Source organism: Eleutherodactylus coqui, chromosome 5, assembly GCF_035609145.1.
Source record: "Eleutherodactylus coqui strain aEleCoq1 chromosome 5, aEleCoq1.hap1, whole genome shotgun sequence".
NCBI classification, from domain to species: domain Eukaryota; kingdom Metazoa; phylum Chordata; class Amphibia; order Anura; family Eleutherodactylidae; genus Eleutherodactylus; species Eleutherodactylus coqui.
Genome location: NC_089841.1, coordinates 67,047,208 through 67,071,722, shown reverse-complemented (window position 1 = coordinate 67,071,722; position 24,515 = coordinate 67,047,208). Strand labels below are relative to the sequence as shown.

General features: G+C 45.1%; 1 protein-coding gene across 2 annotated transcripts in view; it reads left to right on the top strand.

Moving 5' to 3' along the window:
- The window catches only part of NOL6 (nucleolar protein 6), a 58,147-nt gene that overhangs the window by 16,656 nt on the left and 16,976 nt on the right, over window positions 1-24,515 (top strand). For both annotated transcript variants that reach the window (XM_066602646.1, XM_066602645.1), the window contains exons 14-24: window positions 190-312; window positions 2,904-3,052; window positions 3,342-3,417; window positions 3,510-3,647; window positions 7,157-7,274; window positions 10,148-10,302; window positions 10,705-10,868; window positions 15,155-15,307; window positions 15,992-16,089; window positions 18,099-18,223; window positions 22,799-22,888. In XM_066602646.1, the coding sequence (XP_066458743.1) occupies window positions 190-312; window positions 2,904-3,052; window positions 3,342-3,417; window positions 3,510-3,647; window positions 7,157-7,274; window positions 10,148-10,302; window positions 10,705-10,868; window positions 15,155-15,307; window positions 15,992-16,089; window positions 18,099-18,223; window positions 22,799-22,888 (1,389 nt within the window). The remainder of the gene's footprint in view (window positions 1-189; window positions 313-2,903; window positions 3,053-3,341; window positions 3,418-3,509; window positions 3,648-7,156; window positions 7,275-10,147; window positions 10,303-10,704; window positions 10,869-15,154; window positions 15,308-15,991; window positions 16,090-18,098; window positions 18,224-22,798; window positions 22,889-24,515) is intronic.

Here is a 24,515-nt window from a genome sequence, read left to right as displayed (position 1 = left end):
TGGCTCAGTTCACAAGCACACTATCCCAGTGAACAGCTGATCAGCGGGGTTCTGGGTGCCAAAGCTCCAATGATCTACTATTCATGAACTATCCTGCTGATAGGCCATCAACAGTTTACAACTGGACAACCTTAGTGAATCTGTGGTTATTACCGTGACCATTCTATGTTTTCAATCCTATCGTTTTAGTGGAACATAACAGAGAAACCAGCAAACCACAAGGACATTGGTTCCCTGAGTGTGGGACTGATGCTTGCTCCAGATTTCTTTTCCAGCGTCTTGGAGAAGGGACCAGCGGCAGATAGCCCAGAGGTGGGTGAAATAACAATATGCAATGCATTATACCGTACTATATGAGCGATCAATTGATCGCAACTTGAAGTCCCCTATGGGGACGACAAAAATGTGAGAATGAAGTATTAATGATTACTATGATTTAATAGTTATTATAATTATTAGAAAAAATAAAAAGTAGTAAAAGTTTAAAACAAAAAATGGGAAATTAAATGTGGTATCATTGCATCCACAAAAGTCCAAATTATTAAAATATCACATTATTAATCCCCTATGCTGAAAGCTATCAGAAACAAATATACGCAATGCCAGAATTGCTCTTTTTTTGGTCACTCTACGTTGAAAAAGTTGAATAAAAAGCTATCCAAAAGTTGTATGTACCTCAGGATAGTATTAGACCGAATGCACATGGGCGTATTTGCATTGTGGAATCTGGAGCGGGCGTCCGCCTCCAATTGCTACTTTCCACTTGCGGAGGGAAAATTGCAGGATGTTCTATTTCAGCATGGATTTCGTGCAGACGGCTACCATTGAAGTCAATGGAAGCCGTCTAATCCGTCGCTTTTCCGCAGTCATCATTGCGGAAAGGTCGTGGAATCCAGGTTATTGCTCAGAAATGGCGCGGCATAATCTGTACTACGCATGTGCGTCGACACGCCGGCCGGCACATCGGCAATACAGATTATGAAGAATACGGGCAGGTATGGGGGGTCATTGGCCAGGCACAGGGCCAGATTCCGCCGTGGGTTCCCACATGCAGAATGTGATTCGGCTGTGTGCATTCGGCCTAAATAACACAAAAAAATGAGCCCTCATACAAGAATAAAAGTTATACTACGTTTGAAAAAAACCTCTATAAATTCGGTAAACCCGTAATCATACTGACCCACCGAAGAATGATTGATTTTTTTTTTTCTACACCGTGAATGTTTTAAAATCTGCCCCTGCCCTCCAAAATTTGTGCAGTTGCATTTTTTTCCATTTTACCGGACTTAAATGTTTTACGTTTTCCATCACATTATATGGCATGTTAAATGGATGATGCCTTTGAAAAATACATCACGTCCTGCAAAAAGAAGCCCCCATGTAGCTGTGTCACCATGAAGCCCCCATTGTAGCTGTGTCACCATGAAGCCCCCATGTAGCTGTGTCACCATGAAGCCCCCATTGTAGCTGTGTCACCATGAAGCCCCCATGTAGCTGTCACCATGAAGCCCCCATGTAGCTGTCACCATGAAGCCCCCATGTAGCTGTGTCACCATGAAGCCCCCATGTAGCTGTGTCACCATGAAGCCCCGATGTAGCTGTGTCACCATGAAGCCCCCATGTAGCCGTGTCACCATGAAGCCCCCATGTAGCTGTGTCACCATGAAGCCCCCATTGTAGCTGTGTCACCATGAAGCCCCCATTGTAGCTGTGTCACCATGAAGCCCCCATTGTAGCCGTGTCACCATGAAGCCCCCATTGTAGCCGTGTCACCATGAAGCCCCCATTGTAGCCGTGTCACCATGAAGCCCCCATGTAGCCGTGTCACCATGAAGCCCCCATGTAGCTGTGTCACCATGAAGCCCCCATTGTAGCTGTGTCACCATGAAGCCCCCATTGTAGCTGTGTCACCATGAAGCCCCCATGTAGCTGTGTCACCATGAAGCCCCCATGTAGCCGTGTCACCATGAAGCCCCCATGTAGCCGTGTCACCATGAAGCCCCCATGTAGCCGTGTCACCATGAAGCCCCCATGTAGCCGTGTCACCATGAAGCCCCCATTGTAGCTGTGTCACCATGAAGCCCCCATTGTAGCTGTGTCACCATGAAGCCCCCATTGTAGCTGTGTCACCATGAAGCCCCCATGTAGCCGTGTCACCATGAAGCCCCCATTGTAGCTGTGTCACCATGAAGCCCCCATGTAGCCGTGTCACCATGAAGCCCCCATGTAGCCGTGTCACCATGAAGCCCCCATGTAGCCGTGTCACCATGAAGCCCCCATTGTAGCTGTGTCACCATGAAGCCCCCATTGTAGCCGTGTCACCATGAAGCCCCCATTGTAGCCGTGTCACCATGAAGCCCCCATTGTAGCCGTGTCACCATGAAGCCCCCATGTAGCCGTGTCACCATGAAGCCCCCATGTAGCCGTGTCACCATGAAGCCCCCATGTAGCCGTGTCACCATGAAGCCCCCATGTAGCCGTGTCACCATGAAGCCCCCATGTAGCCGTGTCACCATGAAGCCCCCATGTAGCCATGATTCTTTGAAAGTGAGGACTTCAAAAAGAAAATGGAAAAAACTGCTGCTGCGGGACGAGGTTAATGGCAGGGATGTGAGATCCGGCACTGGCGCTGGTGAGCACAATAGGTTTTTGAGGATTACCAGCTGTAAAATCTCTTTAACCAGATAGAAGAGCTGCTGTCAAGATAGTGCAAAGGAAATGTAGTGGCGGTTGCAGCTTTCCCCGCTATGACGGAGTTTACATTATATGTAGATTTAACCTGTAATATGATGTTGTACATAAGCGGCATTATAAAACACATATTATATATTGAAAAGTTAATAACCCCCTGGATTAATAAGTTGCAGCACATGTCCAACCTTCTCTGCTTCCATTGTTACCAGGCTGCAGATTTCCGAAGTTTCTGGAGAGAAAAGTCTGAGTTGCGTCGGTTTCAGGATGCGTCTATATGTGAGGCCGTAGTCTGGCCGGCGAGCAGCCTGGAAGAGAAACGCTGCATTCCTGAACTGATCATAAGACACCTCCTCCACCTGTAAGTGCTGCGATTACATTACTGTACAGAGCAAGTAGGGTAATGCTCACCGGGATAAGGCTATAGGCATTCAGAGGTCTCCATAGGCTTGCAGGTACCCCGACTGTGGCTCACCCTGATGGTTGAGATCCCATTAGACTGGCAAGCGCTTTGGGTCTCAGGGTTTTGCCATGCACTTATACCTGGGGTTGCAGTAAAGTACTTGGCGTTCCCAGTCAGTGATACAGTAACCCTTGACCATAGCTCCCATTTTTGTATTAATAAGTTGATATTTTTCCCCTGTCTCTAGACATGCTGGCCTTCCTGAACCTGCCATCAGCTATGCTGGCAACCTCCTGGACTGTGTGCTAACCAAAGGAAAGAAGGTGACCGCATGTGCCTCTACCTCCCTGTCTGTGTCTTCTTCCTCTCAGATGTAGCTTCCTTAGATTCTCATTAGTGTTCTTGCATGATTCAGACCGGCACAGGAGAGGATCAGATGGTCAGCGTCATCCAGTCGTATGATGACCTGAGCAGGAAGATGTGGAACCTGGAGGACTTGCCGCTCACGGTCACCGCAGTGCAGGGAACACATCCAGCGCTGCGATACACAGATGTAAGCTCTAACTATATGTTGCCATGGTCATGTCTCCTCAACTGTACTGATTATATACTGAATGGCCACTTCATTAGAAATAGAAGTGCTTTGGACCTCCAGAGCTGCAGCAATTTGTGGTGGCATATATTCCACTTAGTGCTAAAATCGTTCTGCAGGAATATCTGCCCCTGCAGACAGAAGCGTCTTATAATTGCTATATATTATATGCAGATGTTGAAATATTCTGATCAGCTGATAGGAAGGGGTCATCAATTCATGCTGCTTTCACCAAATTCTTACCTCTCATCAGTGTGTTGTAACAGAATTCCGAATTCATCTGACCAGGCAATGGTTTTCTATTGCTGACTAATACAATTTTTGCGCTCTTTCGCTGGATTTTCCCATCTAATGTGGAGTCACACTGAAACTGATCCACGTAAAACTTTTTATGATTTTATGCCGCACTCCGGGGTCACAGGGATAATCTTCATTCAGGGAAGCTCCAATCTTTAAAGGGCCGGTGTCCATAATAAAGGGGCCATTCAGTATATCTATTAAAGTACCCCATAATATTTAACCAATTCAAGTCTAGTCCATTTTCCTGTTAGTAAGCAGACTATAGTTTGACTTTTTTGTCATTTGGTATGTGAGGATTTGAAAGCTATAATGGTCTATTCACTTTGGCTTTTCAAATAATGTATATGGGGGGTTTTCGTTATACTTGGTGCTTTATTTTTATGCCATTTTTATATTGGTATTTATTTTTTTGTCGATATCAGGGGAAAATATAAAAGGGGTTGTAACAAAATAGACTTATCACCTCTCCATAGCATAGGTAATACAAATCTAAACAGTGTGTGTGGGGGGGGGGTCTGACCACTGAGATCCCTACCGAGAACAAGAGTCCCGTGTCCCTCTGTCGCCTTCACTGTGGGAAGGGTGATGAAAAGTCTGATTGGTGGGGATCTCACTGCTGAGATCACCACTGATCCCAAGAACAGGAATCCCGTGTCCCCCTCTTCTTATCACTGAGTACCCCGCAGCGAAGTAGAGACTGAATTGAGCGATGGTCACACATGCACAGGGAAACTCCATTTATTTTCAGTAGGACAACCAGAGATATCCAAGCCCTTGTACTCTATTTACATTTATCCCATTAAAATGAATGGAGCATCGTTTTTGAGGGACCATTCAAGCGATCCATTTAATCTCCAGTTTGCTATGGGGGCGCAGTGAACCCACAGTGATGAGAACAGGGGGACACGGGATCCCTGTTCTTGGGATCAGTGGGGGTCTTAGTGGTGAGATCCCCACCAATCAGTCTTGTTGCAACTGTCCTATAGATAGGTGATACAAGTCTATTGTAGCATTTTCACATTTTTTCAGCAGCACAAAGTGCCACTAATATACACTTTTAGGCTTGTATGTCCCCTTCCCTTTTATAGTTCTTTTTATATACTGTAAGGGATGTATAATTCTGGGTCATTGGGCGTGCTCTTATAGCTCTAGTTTGTGGCATTGGAGGCATTATTAGCTTTTTTTCGTATTTATTAGTTTTTTCATTTATAGTTATTTATTTTGTATTTGGTTTTTTCCTATACATTGTGTCCCCCATAAACATAGGGGACTTTTTAATGTTACATTTATTTTTAAGGCTATGTTCACACTGCCATTTTTTTGTTTCCATCTGGCCGTTCTATCGTGGGATCAGCTAAATGGAAATAAAACGCTTCCGTTATTGCGCTTCAGTTTCAATCCGTTTGTCAATTTTCCGACACTATCCCATTTTTAAGACTGTTGCAAATGTGCAGCCTGCTGTGCTTTTGATTCCATCTCAAAAAAAAGACAGAGAGCGACCATACACTTACTGATATACTGATACAAGAGGGCAGGCATATACACCACTTTACCCCAACATGCAGACAGACAGACTGCTAAATGGAGGAGCAAGTAATACCTGTGAGGACAGTGCTGAGCAGCCACCTACAAACCCTCTTTATACTTAGGGGGCGGCTGCTTAGTGCTGATTCCCACGCAAAAAAGTAGATAAAGGGTGTCAGACCACATGGTATATGTAGTGCACCTTGCAGGCTTACAACCTACTAATGACACCATATTGTAATCCAACAAATGTAAGTAGTGGCAGAGACTTTATTGCTCCATATTAAAAAGCAGGCAACGTTTCAACCTTATGGTCTTTCTCAAGCCTGAATACACAGCTTTTTGAATACACCGTTGCTGCTGCCACTATTTACATTTGTTGGACTTCGGAAGGAGTTGGAGGTCCTTAACTCCTGACGTGGGGCTTTGCAATCCTCATTCCTCCTCATGCATGAGATGCTCAAGTGAGTGCTGCTGCATTTCTTTACTCTCGCTCTGTACCATATTGTAATACAGCAGGTTACCCTGCACCCCACAGGTGAACCACACTGGCATCCTAGGCTTCCCCAGCATTTAACCCTTTCCAATCCACTGACGTCTGAAGACATTCTGATTGAAGGCTGTACAGCTCCGATGTCGGAAGACGTCCGACAGGGTATTCTTACTGTATATTACTGGCCGCTCTGTTGTCGGGGGGGCCTCTCCAGCATGTCCCATAACACAGTACTGGCTCTAGCCAGCAGTTGGCGCCATTGTATAATGTCAGAAAGAGAAAGCCCCCTAGGAAACCCTGGACCCAAAATTGGATTGCAAAGGGTTAAAGCTGCACTGCATATTTCTAAAAAATAATGATAAATGTGAGGTATCAGCTGATATTTTAGCCAAAATATGTGAGCTCACAACCCACGTCACGAGTCCCTACACTAACATAAGTCAAAAATCACAGAAAGGGAAATCTAAAAACAGACACAAAAATCAGAGAAAGTGGCCATATACTTACTGAAATACTGAAACAAGAGGGCAGGCATATACACCACTTTACCCCCAACATGCAGACTGCTAGATGAAGGAGCAAATCACACATTTGAAGGAAAAAAATGGAATAAAATTGGATTGCAACATATATATATTTTTTTTTTAACATTGCTGTGAATGGAAAGTGGAAGCAAATGAAAAGCTATCTGTTTGCTTCTGTTTTTCATTTCCGTTTTTCTGTCGGTTTAGCTGCTCCTTCAATGGAACACCTAGACTGAAATAAAACCCGCTGGTGTGAACTGGCCCTTATTACTGATTTCCACTGAAAGTGTCTGACATAATTGTCCCATTTACCGGGTACATACAGCCTCCTGATAAAGATGGCAGAGGTGACTGTTCAGTTGTAGAGATATTTGTAAACGTCTCTGCAGAGTCCGATGGGGACCGATCCTACATTTAGAGATGTTGGACAGTCTGCAAGCAGTTAATATCCCAGCGAATACACGTCCCTGGATCTTCTAAGATCTGAGTGATGGCCCATACGGCCGGTGGAAACCTCCATGTAATTGATACAATGCTGCCCATAAATGAGTCCTGTATGTTGGGATTGGCTTGAATCTACAATGGTGGCTGTAGGAGATTTATCTGTTAGTGACCCTTTTGTCTTCTAGGTTTTTCCTCCGGTTCCGGTGAATCCACAATGGACATTCTTTAAATTCCTGCCCGAAACGAAGTGCCTTATTCCCTTGCTGGAGAAGCCAACTCCAGTCTATGTCTCTCCGATAAAAGGTAAGCAGTCTGCTGCAGAAAACCTCACATCTTCTGAAATGCTATGTACCGGACTGTTGTGTTTCTTGGGGTATATCTGTCACTTCTGGCAGTTTCAAAGTGTCAGGCACCAGAATTTAGATGCAGCCCTAGATGTAACTAGAGCAGTGATGGGGAACCTTTTAGAGACCGAGTGCCCAAACTGCAACCCAAAAGTGCCACCACGTCAGGGGGCGGGGCTTATCATGACTTATGGTTTTACCTCCGTCATTATAAAAAGGTCAGGGACGTTCCAAAATAGACAGAATAGTATGCCCTGTTCTTCCTTCCTAGCTGAAGCACTGGAGTACCATTGGTGCAGGTTTTGACTGGAAATTAGCCACGTACCAGCAGCTGATTTCATACTATCCAGCGCTCCCCCTAACATCCTCAGAAAGCTTCATGCTGTCAGCGCTCCCCGGCTTTGGTTCTCAGCAGCCTTTTGTGCTCTCACCTGACCAGCGGTGCTGCACCTGACCAGGCCAATAAGAACCATAAGCCGGGGAGTGTTGACTGCGGGAAGCCTTCGAAATCAGCTGCGAATACGTGGCTGATTTCCAGTCAAAATCCGCACCGATGGTATGGATTTTGATTTTTTTCTTGGATGCGGAATTTCCGCCATGTGTAAATATACCCTAAGTCCACTTGAGGCATGCTGCCACATGCAGAGTGGCCTCAGTAGTAATAGTGTTCCCTATATCAGCCTCAGTAGTAATAGTGACCCCCACAGTGACCTCAGCAATAATAGCGTCTCTTATATTGGCCACAGTAGTAATAGTGTCCTACACAGTGGTCTCAATATTAATAGAGACCACCACAGTGGCCTCAGTAGTAATAGTGACCCCCAAAGGTATCTCAGTGCAGATTTCTTCCGTATTGGCCCCAGTAGTAATAGTGATTTCCACAGTGGCCTAACTAGTAATAGTGATTCCCAAAGTGGCCCCAGTAGTAACAGTGTCCCCCTACAGTGGCCCCAGTAGTAATAGTGACCCCCAAAAAGTGACCTCAGTAGTAATAGTGACCCCTATATTAGCCCCAGTAGTAATAGTGTCCACTTGCATTGGTCTCAGTAGTAATAGTGACCCTCACAAAGGCCTCAGTAGTAATACTATGACTACTTGGGCTGATATTGGGTGCACTATTACTAATAGTGTGCCCTGTATCAGCCCCAGTAATAGTGTACCCCCCCCCCACCCTCCCCGCTTTCCCCACCAGCACTGATATACTTACCTCCTGCTTTGTAGTCTAAGCGCCCCTCCTTCTCTTCTCGTCGCTGCTGCGGGATACAAACACTGATATCAGAGTGTGTGCCCAGACTCCTCCTCCCCTCTGCTCTTGCAGAACCAAAGAAGAGACGTCAGGGGCGAAAAATCCAGGGTGCACACTGATGTCACAGTGTGCACTTGGGACCAGTACCGCTAGCAACGCCGCTTTGTGAATACTGGCCGGGAAGCCACGGCACCCCAGCCGGCAATCACTATCGTGGTGAGCAACTGTTGGCGTGCGTGCCAGCAGAGTGGGTTCTGCGTGCTGCCTCTGGCACGCATGCCATATGTTTGCCACAATTGAACTAGAATATAACTTGCAGGATTAGAAAAGTATAAGAGCCCATTTACAGTGGCATCTTTTCTTTTTTTGCATATATGAAAAATGCCAGGAATATGGATGTAATGCACACACACATCAAAAACACATGCAATATGCGCACAAGCACACAGTGATGTCTTAGATAAGATAAACAAAGTATTTCCAAAATGATTTACTGTCACATAAAGGTTATATCTAAAGAAGTTGTTCCAAGAAAAATGTTATTTATAGTTAAATACAGCCCATAATTATAAATATTTTTTGTATTTACACTTGCAGTAAATGTTTCTATCCCAGGTATTCCAGGATTTAAGAATTGCGCTTCCTACTGTTTCTATCCCCAGATATTTCAGGACTAATGTTAGAATAGCGCCATCTGCTGTTTCTATCCACAGATATTTCATGACTAATCTTAGAATAGCACCTTCTGCTGTTTATATTTCCAGGTATTCCAGTACTGTACTATATTAGAATAGCACCACCTCCTGTTCATACCCCCAAATATTCCAAGACTAATGTTAGAATAGCGCCACCTGTTGTTTATATTCCCAGATATTCCAGTACTAATGTTAGAATAGCTCCGTTTGGTGTTTCTATCTCCCTGGAATATCTGGGGATAGAAACTGTAGGTGGCACTATTCTAACATAGTACTTGAAAATCTGGGGATATAAACAGTGGGGGGCACTATTCTAACATTAGCCCTGGGATATCTGTGGATAGAAACAGTGGGGGGCACTAGTCTGACATTAGCCCTGAAATAACTGGGGATAGAAACAGTGGGGGGCACTAGTCTAACATTAGCCCTGAAATAACTGGGGATATAAACAGTGTGGGGCACTAGTCTAACATTAGTCCTGGAATATCTGGGATAGAAACAGTGTGGGGCACTATTCTAACATTTAGCCCTGGAATATCTGGAGATATAAGCATTTTTTAAATAAATGTAATATATTTATGGGCTGGATCTAACTACAAAACATTATTTTTCATGGGACTATCACTTTAATCATTTTTCAACCCTCTGTTGGATATTAGTGCTTACAGACTCGGATAATTGGTCTGTTATAATTAAATAGCCTTTTCCCCACAATGCATTGCAGCAGATTGCTTTCATTTCCCCTGCAGTGTTAGTGATTGTGGTGGGCTATCAGGAATTAAAATGCTGATCTAGATGTGACTGGAGTATACTTCCTGAGTAGTGAAGCAAAGTGACAGCAAATTATACATTTATAGTGTTAATCAGTATTTTCTCACTTTTTTCCTGCAGTGATTTGTCACATGGAAGGAAGTGGGAAATGGCCTCAAGATAAAGACGCCATTAAGAGGGTGAAAGCTGCCTTTCAGATTCGGATAGCAGAACTCTTAAAAGACCAGCATGAAATACTGTGCAAAGCCACCGCCACTTATACTGATGTCTACAAGGTCAGTCCCTTCCTCCTTGATGACTCTTTCCTCACCATTTGCCATGCTTCTTCCTTAAAGGGATATTCTCATCTTAGGTCTATCAGGCTTAAGATGAGAAGATCCTTCTGTATTTCATGTTTGGGGGATATGGAAACAGCTAAGCACAGCACACTACACTGTTTCTGTAACTCGGGAGCTATAGAAATAGTGTAGCTTGCTGTGTCTGTACTACTGACTGCATACAGCCCGGATGAAGTTGGGGAGGCCAGATCTTAAGATTTGGGATACACCCACGTCATACTTTTATGGTATATCCTGTGAATGTGCCGTGAAAGTCCATGATGGTGATATTCCTTTAGTGTATATAGCTTCCTGTAGATGAATGTGGTTTTATTTGTGCCCCCTTTTATTTCTGTCTAGGATGGCTATGTCTTCCGTCTTCAAGTGGCGTATCACAGGGAGCCGCAGTTCATGAAGGAGTTTCTCACTCCAAACAAAATCCTGAAGTCACGCGACACAGAGGAATCCTTTCAACTCGAGTTGGAAACCATTCACCTACCACATTTGACGAGCACACTACATGGGTGAGCGTTGCACTACCAATCCAGCTACTACACTGGGGAAGGAGTAATTCCCATACAATCACAAGACTAATGGCTGTTGGTTATGGGAAATTTTCCATAAATAAGTCTCTATTCTGCTGTCTTGAAGGAACTTTCCAGTTTCTTACAGTATAATGATATATTCTGCTACTTCCTAAATGGGAGAAGGTTTCATCACAAACTGTTGTCCAGACTGGATGCAATTGTAGCAAAACCTCATCTTGGCAAGCAATAGATGTTCACAGGGCTTTACAGTCTCTGGTTGTAAACATGAATGTTTCACTTGACAGCAGGCAAAGATCTTGAAAAAATATATCCAAAACACTCGAAAGTTGCAGAACTATACAATTACCAACTTCCTGCAACAGGGCGTATATGTATGCTCTTCAGCAGTGGGGGTGTATGGAGCGTGCTTGGGAGTCAAGCCCATTTCATACATGGTGGGTGTCAGCGGACACCCAGCTGCAACTGCCGTGATCGGAGATAACTCCGATTACTGCCATTAACAATTTGTAGAATCATAGAGAGGTAGAGTTGGAAGGGACCTCCAGGGTCATCGGGTCCAACCCCCTGCTCAATGCAGGATCACTAAATCATCCCAGACAGATATTTGTCCAGACTTTGTTTGAACACTTCCATTGAAGGATAACTCACCACCTCCCATGGCAATCTGTTCCACTCATTGATCACCCTCACTGTCAGAAGGTTTTTTTCTAATATCTAATTTGTGTCTCCTCCCTTTGATGCCGCTGTCAATTCTAAAAGGTAAATATTCCTCTCTATCAGGGTAAGTATTCACCCCTTTCCATCCATCTTATCCCTCTTACATTCCTCCTTTCCCTCCTACAACTGCCACTACCACCACTACTGTTCTGCCTATAAGTCCCTTCCTCAACCCTGGGCATGTGAGCATGCCTCTTTAGAGGGCAGGGGGACCTTGTCCCTCCTTTTTCTTCTTCTGTGACTCCCAGCAGGTCAACCGCTTAGTGCCTACTCGGGGGTAGTGGGACCACGACAGCTTCCCTATCTGCAGGGGGTGTAGGTTTATAATGGCCTCCGCTCCTTTATTTGTCCTTTTGAGTGCCTCTCTCCGCTCCCAGCGCGTCTTCTTCACCGGCCTTTTAGCTGACAGCCATGGTCTCTGCAGCCCTTACCGGCCTCCAGGCCCTAAACCAGGCTTCGACTGCAGCCTACCAAAGGGCACTTCCAGTGGGTGTGGGCTCATTCACCTTAGTCCAATAGGGGCTAAACTCCCCAGCATCGCCCAGCAGATAAATTTCCTGGCCTGGACTATCTGTGAAGCCTCTCTAGATACGGCCAGACTATTGGCTCGCGCCTCAGCTGCTTCGGTAAACTCTTGCCGAATAATATGGCTCAAATCTTGGGGTGCATATGCTGCCGCTAAGCGGTTATTAACTCTTCTTCCGTTTGCCGTCTCACGCCTCTTTGACGCCAGATTGGATGAGGTTATTTCTGAGGCTACTGGAGGGAATAGTTTGTTTTCTCCCACAGAACATATGCAGGCATGCCAGATCTGTATAGAGGAAATGGCTTCTGTTTCATTTCTTTTATCGCTCCAACCCCAGGGCCTCTGATAACAAGAAAACCTTGCAGGACTAAAATCACAGACCCTCTTTTAAATCACGGCCTTCCTAGTGCTCCTAATCCTCCAAATCCGCTTCCGCAAAATCTTTTCCAGGAAGACCTGGCTTGCTCACAGCTTAGATCCCTGGGTTTAGGAGGACATCTCTTCGGCTACGCCATGGAATTTTCAGCCTATCCCCCTGACTGCTTCTTTAGCTCCAGAATCCCAGCGTTTCCTTCACAGGCTGCCGCTTTAGCTCAGGCGATACAGGCTCTATCCTCCCAGGAAATAATACCTGTTCCTCCCTCAAAACGCTTCAAGCAGTTTTATTCCAATCTTTTCACCTAAACCACACTTTAATGAAGACTGATTCAGTCAGACAATCAATGCAGTCTCCACATGATTCTTGACACTCTGTCCCGGTTCGGGTGGATCATCAACCACCCAAGTCTTGCCTCTTACCATCTCGTGTCTGGTTTTTCTGGGTCACCGCAGAAAGTGAATGTCCTTCAATGAAAGGTGCGCTCCGGTGACCATTTGTCAGTGTGTGAGGGTACTGGGACTGATGGTCTCATCCTTCAAGGACATTCCATTCAGGCAGTTTCATGCATGGCCTCTCCAGTGGGCCATTCTCTCCAGGTGAAACAAATCCACGGACTTATTCGATTGAAAAATCTGACTATCTTAACAACTTCAACACTATTTTCTCTGGTGGCTGGACTCCCCACAAATCCATCTAAGCTGCTCCTTTTTGACCCTACACTGGCAGGTTCTCCCCATAGACTCCAGCATATTCGGCTGAGAGATAACCTTTCAGAAACTCAGTACACAGGGCACTTGGACAGTTCCGGTTCTTCCCTTCCGATAAACGTCTTGGAACTGCAGGCCATTCTTTTGTCACTTCAGCACTTCGCTCCCCAGGTGATGGGTCTTCCCGTCTGGGTCAAAACTAAACTTGTGATGGCAATTACATACATAAAAAACCAGGGCAGGACCCACAGTTTGGTGTTCATGGCAGCATTGGTGAAAATGCTAACGTGGGCAGAGGACCGCCTTCCAGCGCTCTCAGCGGTTCACATACCAGTCATGGACAATTGGATAGCCAACTTCCTGAACAGGAAAACGGTTAATACGGGAGAATGGAATTACATCCCAACGTGTTTCAATCACTATATCCAAAATAGGGTCCTCCAGATGTCGATCTGATGGCATCCAGATTCAACAACATCCATCCAATCTACGTGTCCGGGTCTTGGACCCTCAGGCTCGAGCAGTGGATGCCCTAGTAATTCTGTGGCTGGAATTTCAGTTCCTGTACATCTCCCCTCCCTTTCCTTTCATACCTCGACTCCTCAAGAAGGTCAAGATGGAGGGCCTTACGATGCTTCTTATTGCGTCAGACTGGCCTCGACACATGTTCTACGCCGGCCTCGTCAATGCTCTGTGGCACCCTTCTTCTTAGAGAAGGTTTTCTCTTACAGGAACCCCTCTTCCACCCTTTGTTTAATGGTGTGACAGTTGTTTTCATTCAAACTATAGTGAAGGCTAGAAGGTCTTTCTCTTCCCGAGTTTATTATCATGTCTGGAAGCGAGCAACACAATTTCCATCCTGTGCCTTTTTCGCTATCTCGTCTTTTGCCTTTCCTCCAAGAAGGGTCAGACATGAGTTTGGCCTTTAGTTACCTAAAGAGGCAGGTGTCATCATTGTCCAATCTTTTACAACACCCCCTGGCCTCATTGTCAGCTGTCTGTACTGTTCTTCAAGGAGTCGCTCATGCCACTCTTCAATGCAGCTCTCCTGTCACACTCTGGGGCCTTAATCTGGTTCTGGACACGCTGCATGCGCACCTCTGCAGTCAAATGTACCCCAAAATAGGACCATTAGAAACTATTGGTTGTCGCAAAAAAAACAAGTTCTCACACAACCGTATCAACGAATAGAAGAGTAAAAAGATAATGGCAGACAGAAGATGATGACAAAAGACATTAAAAAAAAAATCAATATTTTATTTTTTAAAGTAGTGCAACAACAAAAACTGTAAATTTGTTATCACCGCAATCATACCTACCACCAGCATAATAATTGTCTATGTAATTTTGGTAGCATTATATGTAAGCCTTAACACCCCTCCCAAATGGCGCAATTTGTGGTTTTTTTTCTCCACTGTGCCGCATATATATATATATATATATATATATATATATATATATATATATATATATATAAATATTCGAACGTTTTTTTTGTACTTCGTATGGTACAGTAAATGGTAGACTTGAAAAATACAATTTATTCTGTAAAAAAACAAGCCCTCAGACCGCTACGGCGGCAGAAAAGTAAATCCATGCACAAAGAGATCCAGGCAGCATCAATCAGGTGCACTTTAAAACTCCACCATACAGAGGAGATCCTTTATTGCATGCAACTTCACATAGCAGCAGCGTTTCGACCCATAAAGTGGACAGGTCTTTGTCAAGCAGAAAAGTAAATGTTATGTTTTTGGAAACTGGGAGAGGAAGAACGAAAAATGGTTTGAGTGTGAAATGGTTAACAAGCTTTATTTACATGAAAATCCATTTTAATGATTTTAAAGCACATAATATGCCTTTATAATAATAATGGTACTCATTGGGCTTATTGAGTTTGGAGGATGACTTTTAATTTCCTAATTTTTCTCCTCAGCCTCCATCAGCAGCTTCCAGCTTTCGGGGGCACGTCACGCCTTGCCAAGCGCTGGATCAGTGCTCAGCTCCTTGCAGACACCATCTCAGAGGAGTGCGTGGATCTCCTTGTGGCTTATCTCTTCCTACATCCGGCGCCATTCACCGCTCCAAGGTATCGTCTGCTGCACAAATAGATCACTGCTACATGGTTTAAACTAAAGCAGTCCTGAGAATGCAGATACCATATTATCAGAAATCCCAAACCATTGGGCATGTTTACGCAATGCGTCCAATCCTTGTCCACCAGCGCAGCGGTGGGTCCACTGCTAATTAATGTTGGAGTGCTGATACGCGGCTCTTGAGCTGCTCCAATGCCATTATGGATCAAACGCTACATGGTAAAGGTAAAGTCCCCTGGTGCAAGCACCGAGTCATGACTGGGTCCTAGGGTGATGTCACATCATGATGTTTTCTTGGCAGAATGTATTTGTGGGGTGGTTTGCCGTTGGCTTCCTAATCATCTTTATTGGTCCTGAGAAGTCTCATCAGTCCTTGAGTGAATGGAGCAGAGGTCACGCAGACACGACGCTAGTCCATTCACTTCAATGACAGCACCAAAGTTTGCCAAAGCGCTTAAACTCTATAATCTCTAGCATTGTCAAGTGAATGGATCGCCAGTGCACCTTCACAACCAGCACTACATACACTTGGGAATGATGGGATACCTGTTCTCAGGTCCTACTTCCACCGATCATTAGGTCCTGTGGATAGGAGATAACTTTATCACTTGGCACAATGCCTTTAAGGGTTTTTTCGTGTGAATCCTGTATGTCATATTTCTTCCCTTCTCCTTAAGTTCTTCACAGGTGGGCTTCCTCAGATTCCTCAATCTTTTGGCCTCACATGACTGGAAAAATAGTCCTATCATTGTTAATCTTAATGGAGATCTGACTGGTAAGTGTTTAATGTGATAAATCCCATGTGATTCCTAATTTAAAATGTAGCTCAGCCTTTTGTAGATTTCTTGTAAAAAAATTTTCTTGCATGTACATGACTGCGGGGCGGCCATCTTGCTTGAGCTGTTAAGACTTCTGTCAGAGTTATGCTTTACTGAAGAGCTCATGGACCATAGGAAACTGTAATCTGGCAATGACAATGTGATATTTTAATGAATGGGACTTTTACGGACGTGATGTTAATTATTTTTAGGGTTTTTTTTAATGCAACTGGGAAAAGGGTTTTTTCGTCCGTTGCCTTGGGGGACACTACTTAGACCCTGGAATAGCTACTTCCACTAGGAGGCGGACACTAAGGAAAAATAAAAGTGCTAGCTCCACCTACCAGCTATACTCCACCTGCAGGCACGAAGCTAATCATAGAATGGTAGAGTTGGAAGGGACCTCCAGGGTCATCGGGTCCAACCCCCTGCTCAGTGCAGGATTCACTAAATCATCCCAGACAGATGTCTGTCCAGCCTTTGTTTGAAGACTTGCATTGAAGGAGAACTCGCCACCTCCCGTGGTTACCTGTTCCACTCATTGATCACCCTCACTGTCAAAGTGTTTTCTAATATCTAATCTGTGTTTCCTCCCTTTCAGTTTCATCCCATTGCTTCTAGTCTTTCCTTGTGCAGATAAGAATTGGGCTGATCCCTCTGCACTGTTAAAGCCATTCAGATATTTGTAGACAGCTATTAAGTCTCCTCTCAGCCTTCATTTCTGCAAGCTAAACATTCCCAGATCCTTTAACCATTCCTCATAGGACATGATTTGCAGACCTCTCACCATCTTGGTAACTTTTTTCTGAACTTGCTCCAATTTGTCTGTCTTTTTTAAAGTGGGGTGCCCAGAACTGTATTCCAGATGAGGTCTGACTAAGGAAGAGTAGAGGGGGATAATTACCTCATGTGATTTAGACTCTATGCTTCTCTTAATCAGTTTTAGCTCAGTGTCTGTAGGGGGTAGACCTCTTCAATTTCCCAGTCTTCAACTGTTATCCATCTGGCTTTGGAAAAACCGGGTTGGCACTGGACTCTGTTACCCCACTGAGGAGAGTGAACAGATGGGAGTTTACCAGTCTGTTGTTGGCCTCCGAAGACAAGGTGGTGTGGTCAATGTCAGTTTGACCCTGACCCGCCAAAGGCAGGTAAGCCCAGGAGCACCGGAACTCTCCGACCCACGGCGGAAAGATGAGAATTTTCTCTGCTGGGTAAGTATCGTGTCCGATCACTACCACAATTGCCACTACCACCCCCTTTCTCCTCTTCTCTCTTTGCCTCCCCCATAAGGACCTCGCTGTTGTCCTTTGGGTGGCATGGGGACTTTCCTAGGCAGACAGCCCTATTTACTCCTCCTTGCTGTCCTTTCTCCTTGGGGGCCTGCGGTGGCATTCCTGCTTTTGGCGGGTGGTTTCTATGTTGTCTTATGGCAGTGAGCTCTTGGCTAATTGGAGGACATCTTCTCCTGGGTCCTCCTCCCAGGCGGCACTGCAGTAAAGTTTTGCAAACAGACATTAACTAATGTGTCATTATATACCTGCCCCGGGGAACTGCTCTGGAAAGCCCCATGGTCAAAGCTGTGTCCCTCAATGCAGCAGACGAAGAAACAAGATTTTTGAACTTGTCATAAAATCTCTTTCTTGTCACGTTCCTTGGAGGGCACCCATCCAGTTTAACAATATTTTTTTAGATTTTCTCTCTGGAGATCACATGCTTTTCATAGTGTTTCAGTCTTAAATGTTACCTCTGCTTCCGGACGCTGCGGCAAGCTTTCAGTTGTGTTTAACAGCTGGTAGCTTCTGCATATGAGGTTGGCCCAGCCCCTGAGCATGCGCTATATAATAGCATCTGACATATGCTGCATATGTACGGCCTTTGTCGAGAAAGGGTTAAAAAGACAATGAAAGCTGGCAGGATTTAAGCATAATTTTATGAGTTGTATTCTTCCATTTTCTGTTTTGCCCAGACGCCGACCTCGCTGAGATACAGAATGACTTCATGGCGGCACGTAGTGAACTCCCAGTGATGTTCATCGCTACTCCAAAGGACAGGAAATTATCTGTGTGGACCAAGATGAAGCCGACAGCTCAGGTAAGGAAACAGCCGTCATCCTGTTCTCTCCATGTTGTGTCTGTGAATACTTAAAGGGGTTGTCCCGCGGCAGCAAGTGGGGTTATACACTTCTGTATGGCCATATTAATGCACTTTGTAATATACAAAGCGCAAGCGCGTCTAATGGAAGGAGAAGACAGCGTTAGTCGGCGCCATGGAGACGAGGACGCCAGCACCGGAGGAGGTAAGTGTATAACTTCTGTATGGTTCATATTTAATGCACGATGTATATTACAAAGTGCATTAATATGGCCATACAGAAGTGTATAACCCCACTTGCTGCCGCGGGACAACCCCTTTAAAGTCCACCTCCAGCCAAAAATGGAGCCGTGCCTATGCTTCTGACTGCTGAAATGTTTTCTTTCTAAGTTCATCTGTCATTTATGCCCACAATTATGTATGCAGCTCTGGACTATAATACAGGTCGCACCTTTTGGTCAGTACTTTCTCATCACTGGAAAATGCTCGGCAAAGGGGTAGCTGGGAAGTCCTGAGAGCTAACAGGAAGCCAGCAGAAACAGTGGAGTTCAACTCCTTATCTGACAATAGTATAAGTGATGTAACTCCTGATTAAATACATGCACAACCCCTCCCTAAAAATGGGCCCCAGGGCAAAGAGCTGATCACCCCTGGTCCTGCCCATGGCACCCCTTGCAGTCAGCATCAAGCCATAGTATTGCAAGACATATAAATGGCCGTCCTGTAATAACAGGATGCCACAAGGTCCTCCAGAACAGTAGCCGCTATTACTGGGCAGCTCTAAGTTCTATGTTGTAGAAGGCATATGAATGGTGCCATCTTGGCACAATCCTTTCATGATCAGTAAAGTTACTCAATACCTAGATTTAACCGATGAATTAAATGTCAAAAATAATGTCAGCCTGTGACGCAGCCGACTCGTTCAGTGTAAATGCTTGCAGCGACTGAACGCCGAACAATAATTTGTTCGCTTATACTTCGTCGTTCATTTTTTGCAAACCTAAAAACTGTCTAAGCGGGCAGTCCATCTGCGAAAAACTCCCTGCTTACTGCGAATGGAGGTGCACAGCCGTAATGAGCTCCAGTGTGCTCCGTCACCATTTGCTGAGCGATGAGCGCTCCCATGGAAAAGCACAGGAATGATTATCGCGGGGATGACAGTCGTCTTGTGCAAAAGGGATCTTAGTCAGCAGGCAGGTGTGACCTGTTAGTCACCTTGGCATAACCTCCCCCGTGGGTGTTATTCTTATCAGATCTACAGATATGCCAGTCTGATAACGTCTGGCATGTATTCTTGCCATGGAGGGGATTTTCCATCTATTCTCACGTGTCTTGGTCATATGGTGAGGCGCTCGTGACTCAAATTTCCAGATGTTATTGATGTAAGATGACACCCGGGCATGCCAGATCCTGGTCCCTGCAATCTCTGCCAACATGGCATGGTTGTGAACTAATGTGAGCTCTGAATTTAAGAGGCTTTGAAATGAAGAACTAAGCCAGGGGCAGCAACCAATCTTGGCACGGTGACACTATTTTCTCAAAGGTGTGAACGATTCTGGCTGAGTGTAGAAAATTTACATTAATTAAGCATGTAATAGTTATTGTGAGGATAGCAGGCTTGTACAGGGGAGATTGCTGCCAGGCATACCAACCCTTCCTGTATAGCCCATCGTGTCTGGGCTGGTCGTTGAGTGGTATGACTGAACCCTAATCCAATCTACACAGATGCATAGTCTGATATAGGCATATGTCTAGACAATGAAGGAGTACTGTGATATAACAGAGGCTGTCATCAGTGACGAAGTTTCGCTGCATTACAGTATGGGATGGTGCTATGTTTCACCACAATTCTTATCAGCTAATGCCCCATTCACACGGGATGACACCCGGCGGAATGACTGCACAAGTGCTGACGTCACCGCTAGAGCTTGACTTTATCTTCAGGATAGGTCATTAGTAGTTAATTGATCAGTGGAGATCCATCGCTTGGGATCCCCGCCAATCAGCATAATATGTTAGGCTGAAGTGAGACAATGTGCATCTCGAGACCGCGGGTCCCAGGTGAGTTCTGCGGCCTCTTGTGAAACGTGTGACATCATGATCATTGGTCACATGGCCTGAGAACAGCTCAGTCACTTTCAAGCTGAGTTTGAGCTGTAATACCAGGCACTATCACTATACAACCCACGGCGCTGTACCTGGTATAGACTGAAGTGACAGCAGTGCCTGTGTTGCTTCAATCAGCTGATTGGCAGGGATCCTGAACGATGGACCCCCTGATGATTAACTAACTATTGATGACCTAACCCAAGGACACATCATCAATAGTGCTGTCCTGGAAAACCCCTTTATGCGTCGACGTCACTGGCTTCTTAAGGCCCATTTACACTGAAAGATGATCTCTCAAAAATCGCTCAAACGACAATTTGAGTGACAGTTTTGAGCAATTATCTTTGCATAAACTTTTAAGTAGCTAATTAGCTACTGAAGAGTTAAATGAAGGCGGAGCGGGATACCGCTGACAGCTCTGAGAACAGCAGCTGCTTTCTATATGTAAACAACTGCTTTGTTCTCGGAGATTTCAGCTGTAGCCCTCTGAGCTGATAGCACCGCGAATGGCAGGAACTGCTTTGTTCTCAGAGCTATCGCCCAGAGCTCCGTGCGGGATACCAGCTGAAAGAATGCTATCATCTAGTATCTGGCTGAGAACGCAGCGCGCGGCGCTGATAAGGCTCATCACTGACTTTTAGCTTGCTAGAAATCAGCGATTAACGAATAGCGCATGAACAGTGCACAATGGCCGCCCGTTTAGACACAACGATATCGCTCAATCTATGCTCTAATGAATACTGTCTTTTGTTTTTTTTTTTTTCTGTCTGTCCCCCTGTTCCCACTTGGTTCCTTACCTTGTGGCTGGTTAGAATTTTTCTTTTCAGTGTAAAATTGGGCTAAGATTTGCTAGTAATAGGCTCCATAGTCGAGAGTCGGAGGAGTGTGAAAGTCAGTGCATTGTAAGACGCTTATGTACTATTAATGTAAAACAGCTTGGAATGCATTATGTATCTTGCTCTCTGTCCCAATAAAAACTTTTTGTGAATGAAAACAAGTACCCAGCTTGGTTTGAGGTAATAAATAAAATTACCTCAAAGCGTTGCTGAAAAAGTTGGCGCTGTACAAATAACAAGATTTATTTATTTTTTATTTATTGGTTAATGACTGCTAGCAGAGAACTAGAAAATGGGGAAGAATTGAATAGCAAAGTTAAGTAGAGCGTTGCACAACTTTTACCACCTCTATTTGCTGCGCATGACCGAACTTCTATGAGTCCCGTGTGGTGCAGAGTGCTAAGGCAACTGAAATGCAGTCCTAAGCTCTCACTCATGACCTGAAGGTTGCGAGTTCAATCACCGTATGGTTCAGGTAGCCGGCTCTAGGTTGAGTCAGCCTTCCATCCTTCCAAGGTCGGTAAAATGAGTACCAAGCTTGGTGAGAGGTAATTAAACAAATTACCTGAAAGCGCTGCGGAATAAGTTGGCACTATAAAAATATAAAGATTTTGTGTTTTGTTTTTTTTGTTCTACACTTCATCACTGTTAACCCACATTGTCACGTCAGGGAAGGAAAGTCAGAACTACACTGAGCATTGACAGTGTTTAAAGGGGTTGTGCTACCAAAAATATTTACTACCTATCCACAGAATGTTTGATTGCTCGGACCACCAGGAGCTGTGCCCCCTCAAGTTTCCTGGGAGAATTGAGTGGCCGTACACCATATAGTTGTGGTCACATATGCGCACTGCTACTCCCCAGAAAACTTGGGAGGGGGGGGGGGGGGTGTTGTGATTTCTGGGAACTCCAGCAGTCAGACCAAACATTTTTCACCTATCCTGAGGACAGGACATCTCAACACGACAGCTGCACCCCATTGCTGGCCATAAAGCTTACGTAATTGAGGTTCACAGTCTTAGCGGATTAATATGTTGCGTTGCCTTAAAGGGCTATTCTGAAGACTGGACATTTTTTTTCAAGTTTTCACCCATTTACTGGCTAGGTGAAAACTGATAGATTGATGGGGGAACGACCGCTGGGACTCCCACTAATCCCAAGAAAAGGGGTCCCATTTCTATATTCCACCTCACTTCCAGGTGACTTCTCCCAACCGCAGTGACATCAGATTGAATGGATCTGCTTATGTATGGCCTCCGCTCCATTTATTTTAGTGGGGCTGATGGAAACGGACAAGCGCTTTGTACTTGGCTCTCTTGATAGTCCATGGAGCAACAGTGCGCCCGTGCAACCACCGCTTCATTCAATGGGGAAATGGGATCTCTGTTCTCAGAATCAGTGGGGGTCCCAGCAGTCGGACCCCCACAATCTATGAGTTTTCATCTATCCAGTGGATGGATGAAAACTCAAAAAAAGGCCAGTCTCCGCAACACCCTTTTAAATGCGGGATCTTTATACTGTTGGACGTAGATGAGCCATCGTTGTATTACAGGACATGCAAGTTGCAGTATAACACAGTCCTTGTGTATTGTTTGGCGCTGTGTATATAAGCCGTGTACATCTTTTGCAGATCTTGCAGCGTCTCATCATCCTCGCCTCAGAGTCTCTGATCACCCTGGAGAAGCAGCTGATGCAGCCATCTGAGAGCAGCGATATTAAGGTGAGTGCAACTTCTGGACAATAGGATTTCTCCATGTCCAGCAGTGGATTAAAGTGGTTGTCCCACTTCTAAGATTGAGGACCTATGAGCAGGATAGGTCATGAGTAGCTGATCAGCGGTGAACTATCGCCCAGGACCCCCATTGATAAACTGATCGCCAGGGCCGTCATTGTAATGTTTGAAGACTGTTTGTTGCTGGACGCAGGCGGCTTCGTACATTATGCAATGGTTTGGTGTGGTACTGCAGTGAATGGGAATCAGTCTGCAGTACCATACCAGGCCACTGTGCCATGTACAAAGCTACCTGCTTCCAGCAACAAAGCGTCTTCAAATATACATTAGGGGACAATACATGGATCTTTCCCATGATCTGTTTATACCTAGGACTGCGACAGTAACGAGGGCATCCGCTACGTCATGAAGAAACCCGGTTTCATCACCAACACAGAAGAGGGTTCTTTACTGTAAGAGCAGTGAGACTTTGGAACTCTCTGTCTGAGGACGTGGTGATGGCAGAATCCATAGAGGAGTTTAAGAGGGGACTAGATGACTTTCTAGAGTGCTATGATATTACAGGTTATAGACACTAGGTGACGATCGGGATTGTTGATCTGAAACGTTTATCCAGGGATTACTCTGGCTGCCATTATGGAGTCAGGAAGGAATTTTTTTCTCCAAATGAGCTAAATTGGCTTGTTGTTATTTTCTTTCTTGCCTTCCTCTGGACCAACAAGAGGGGGGGGTGGGGGGTGGTTTGAAACAAGCTGAACTGGATGCACATTGTCTTCATTCAGCCTAACATACTATGTTACTATATATTAGAATGACAGCCCTGGCAATCAGTTTATCAAGGGAGTCCTGGGCGGCATTTCATCTTTAGAACACTGGTCTGGGGGAACAGCTGATCAGCGGGGATAGATCATCAATCTTAGAAGTTGGAAAACCCCTTTTAAATTAACTTTATAAGTAATAGTAATGGCTTGCCCATTGTCCTTTGAAAAGGAACCTTCAATATGAGAAGGATTTGGGAGAAAATAATGTATATACATACAGTTCTACTGCTGGCGGTTGCATTTACAGCTCTGGATAGTGGTGATCTCACGTGATTGCAGCAACCAATTAACCACCATGGTCACACGACTTCATTGCTTCACTAAGAAAATACTGAGGTTACGCATAAATTGTGGAGATGTTATCATGGAGCTCTAACCTTTAAGGAGTTGTCCCACGAAAACATAGGATAGAAAATAACTCGCTGATTGTTGATGGTCCGATCTCTGGGATGCCTACCGATCCCACCAACTGGGGGCCTGGAGCGTCTCACAGTGAAGGCAGTGGCACATTCTCTTCATTTCCGTGGGGCTGCTGGAGATGGCCAAGTGCTTGAACTCTGCTAATTCCGACAGGCCCATTGAAATGCATGGTGGGGCAGTATGCATATGCAAACGTTGCTGCCTTCATCGCAGGATGCTTTGGACCCTCTGAGTCCAAGCACTCCACTATCTCAGGCAATCCCATTGAAATGAGTGGAACAGCATTATGCATGTCTGACCATCACTACCTTTGTTGCAGTATGCCCTGGTCCTCCTGGAGTATCGGGATCAGTAGGGGTCTCACCACTCAAACC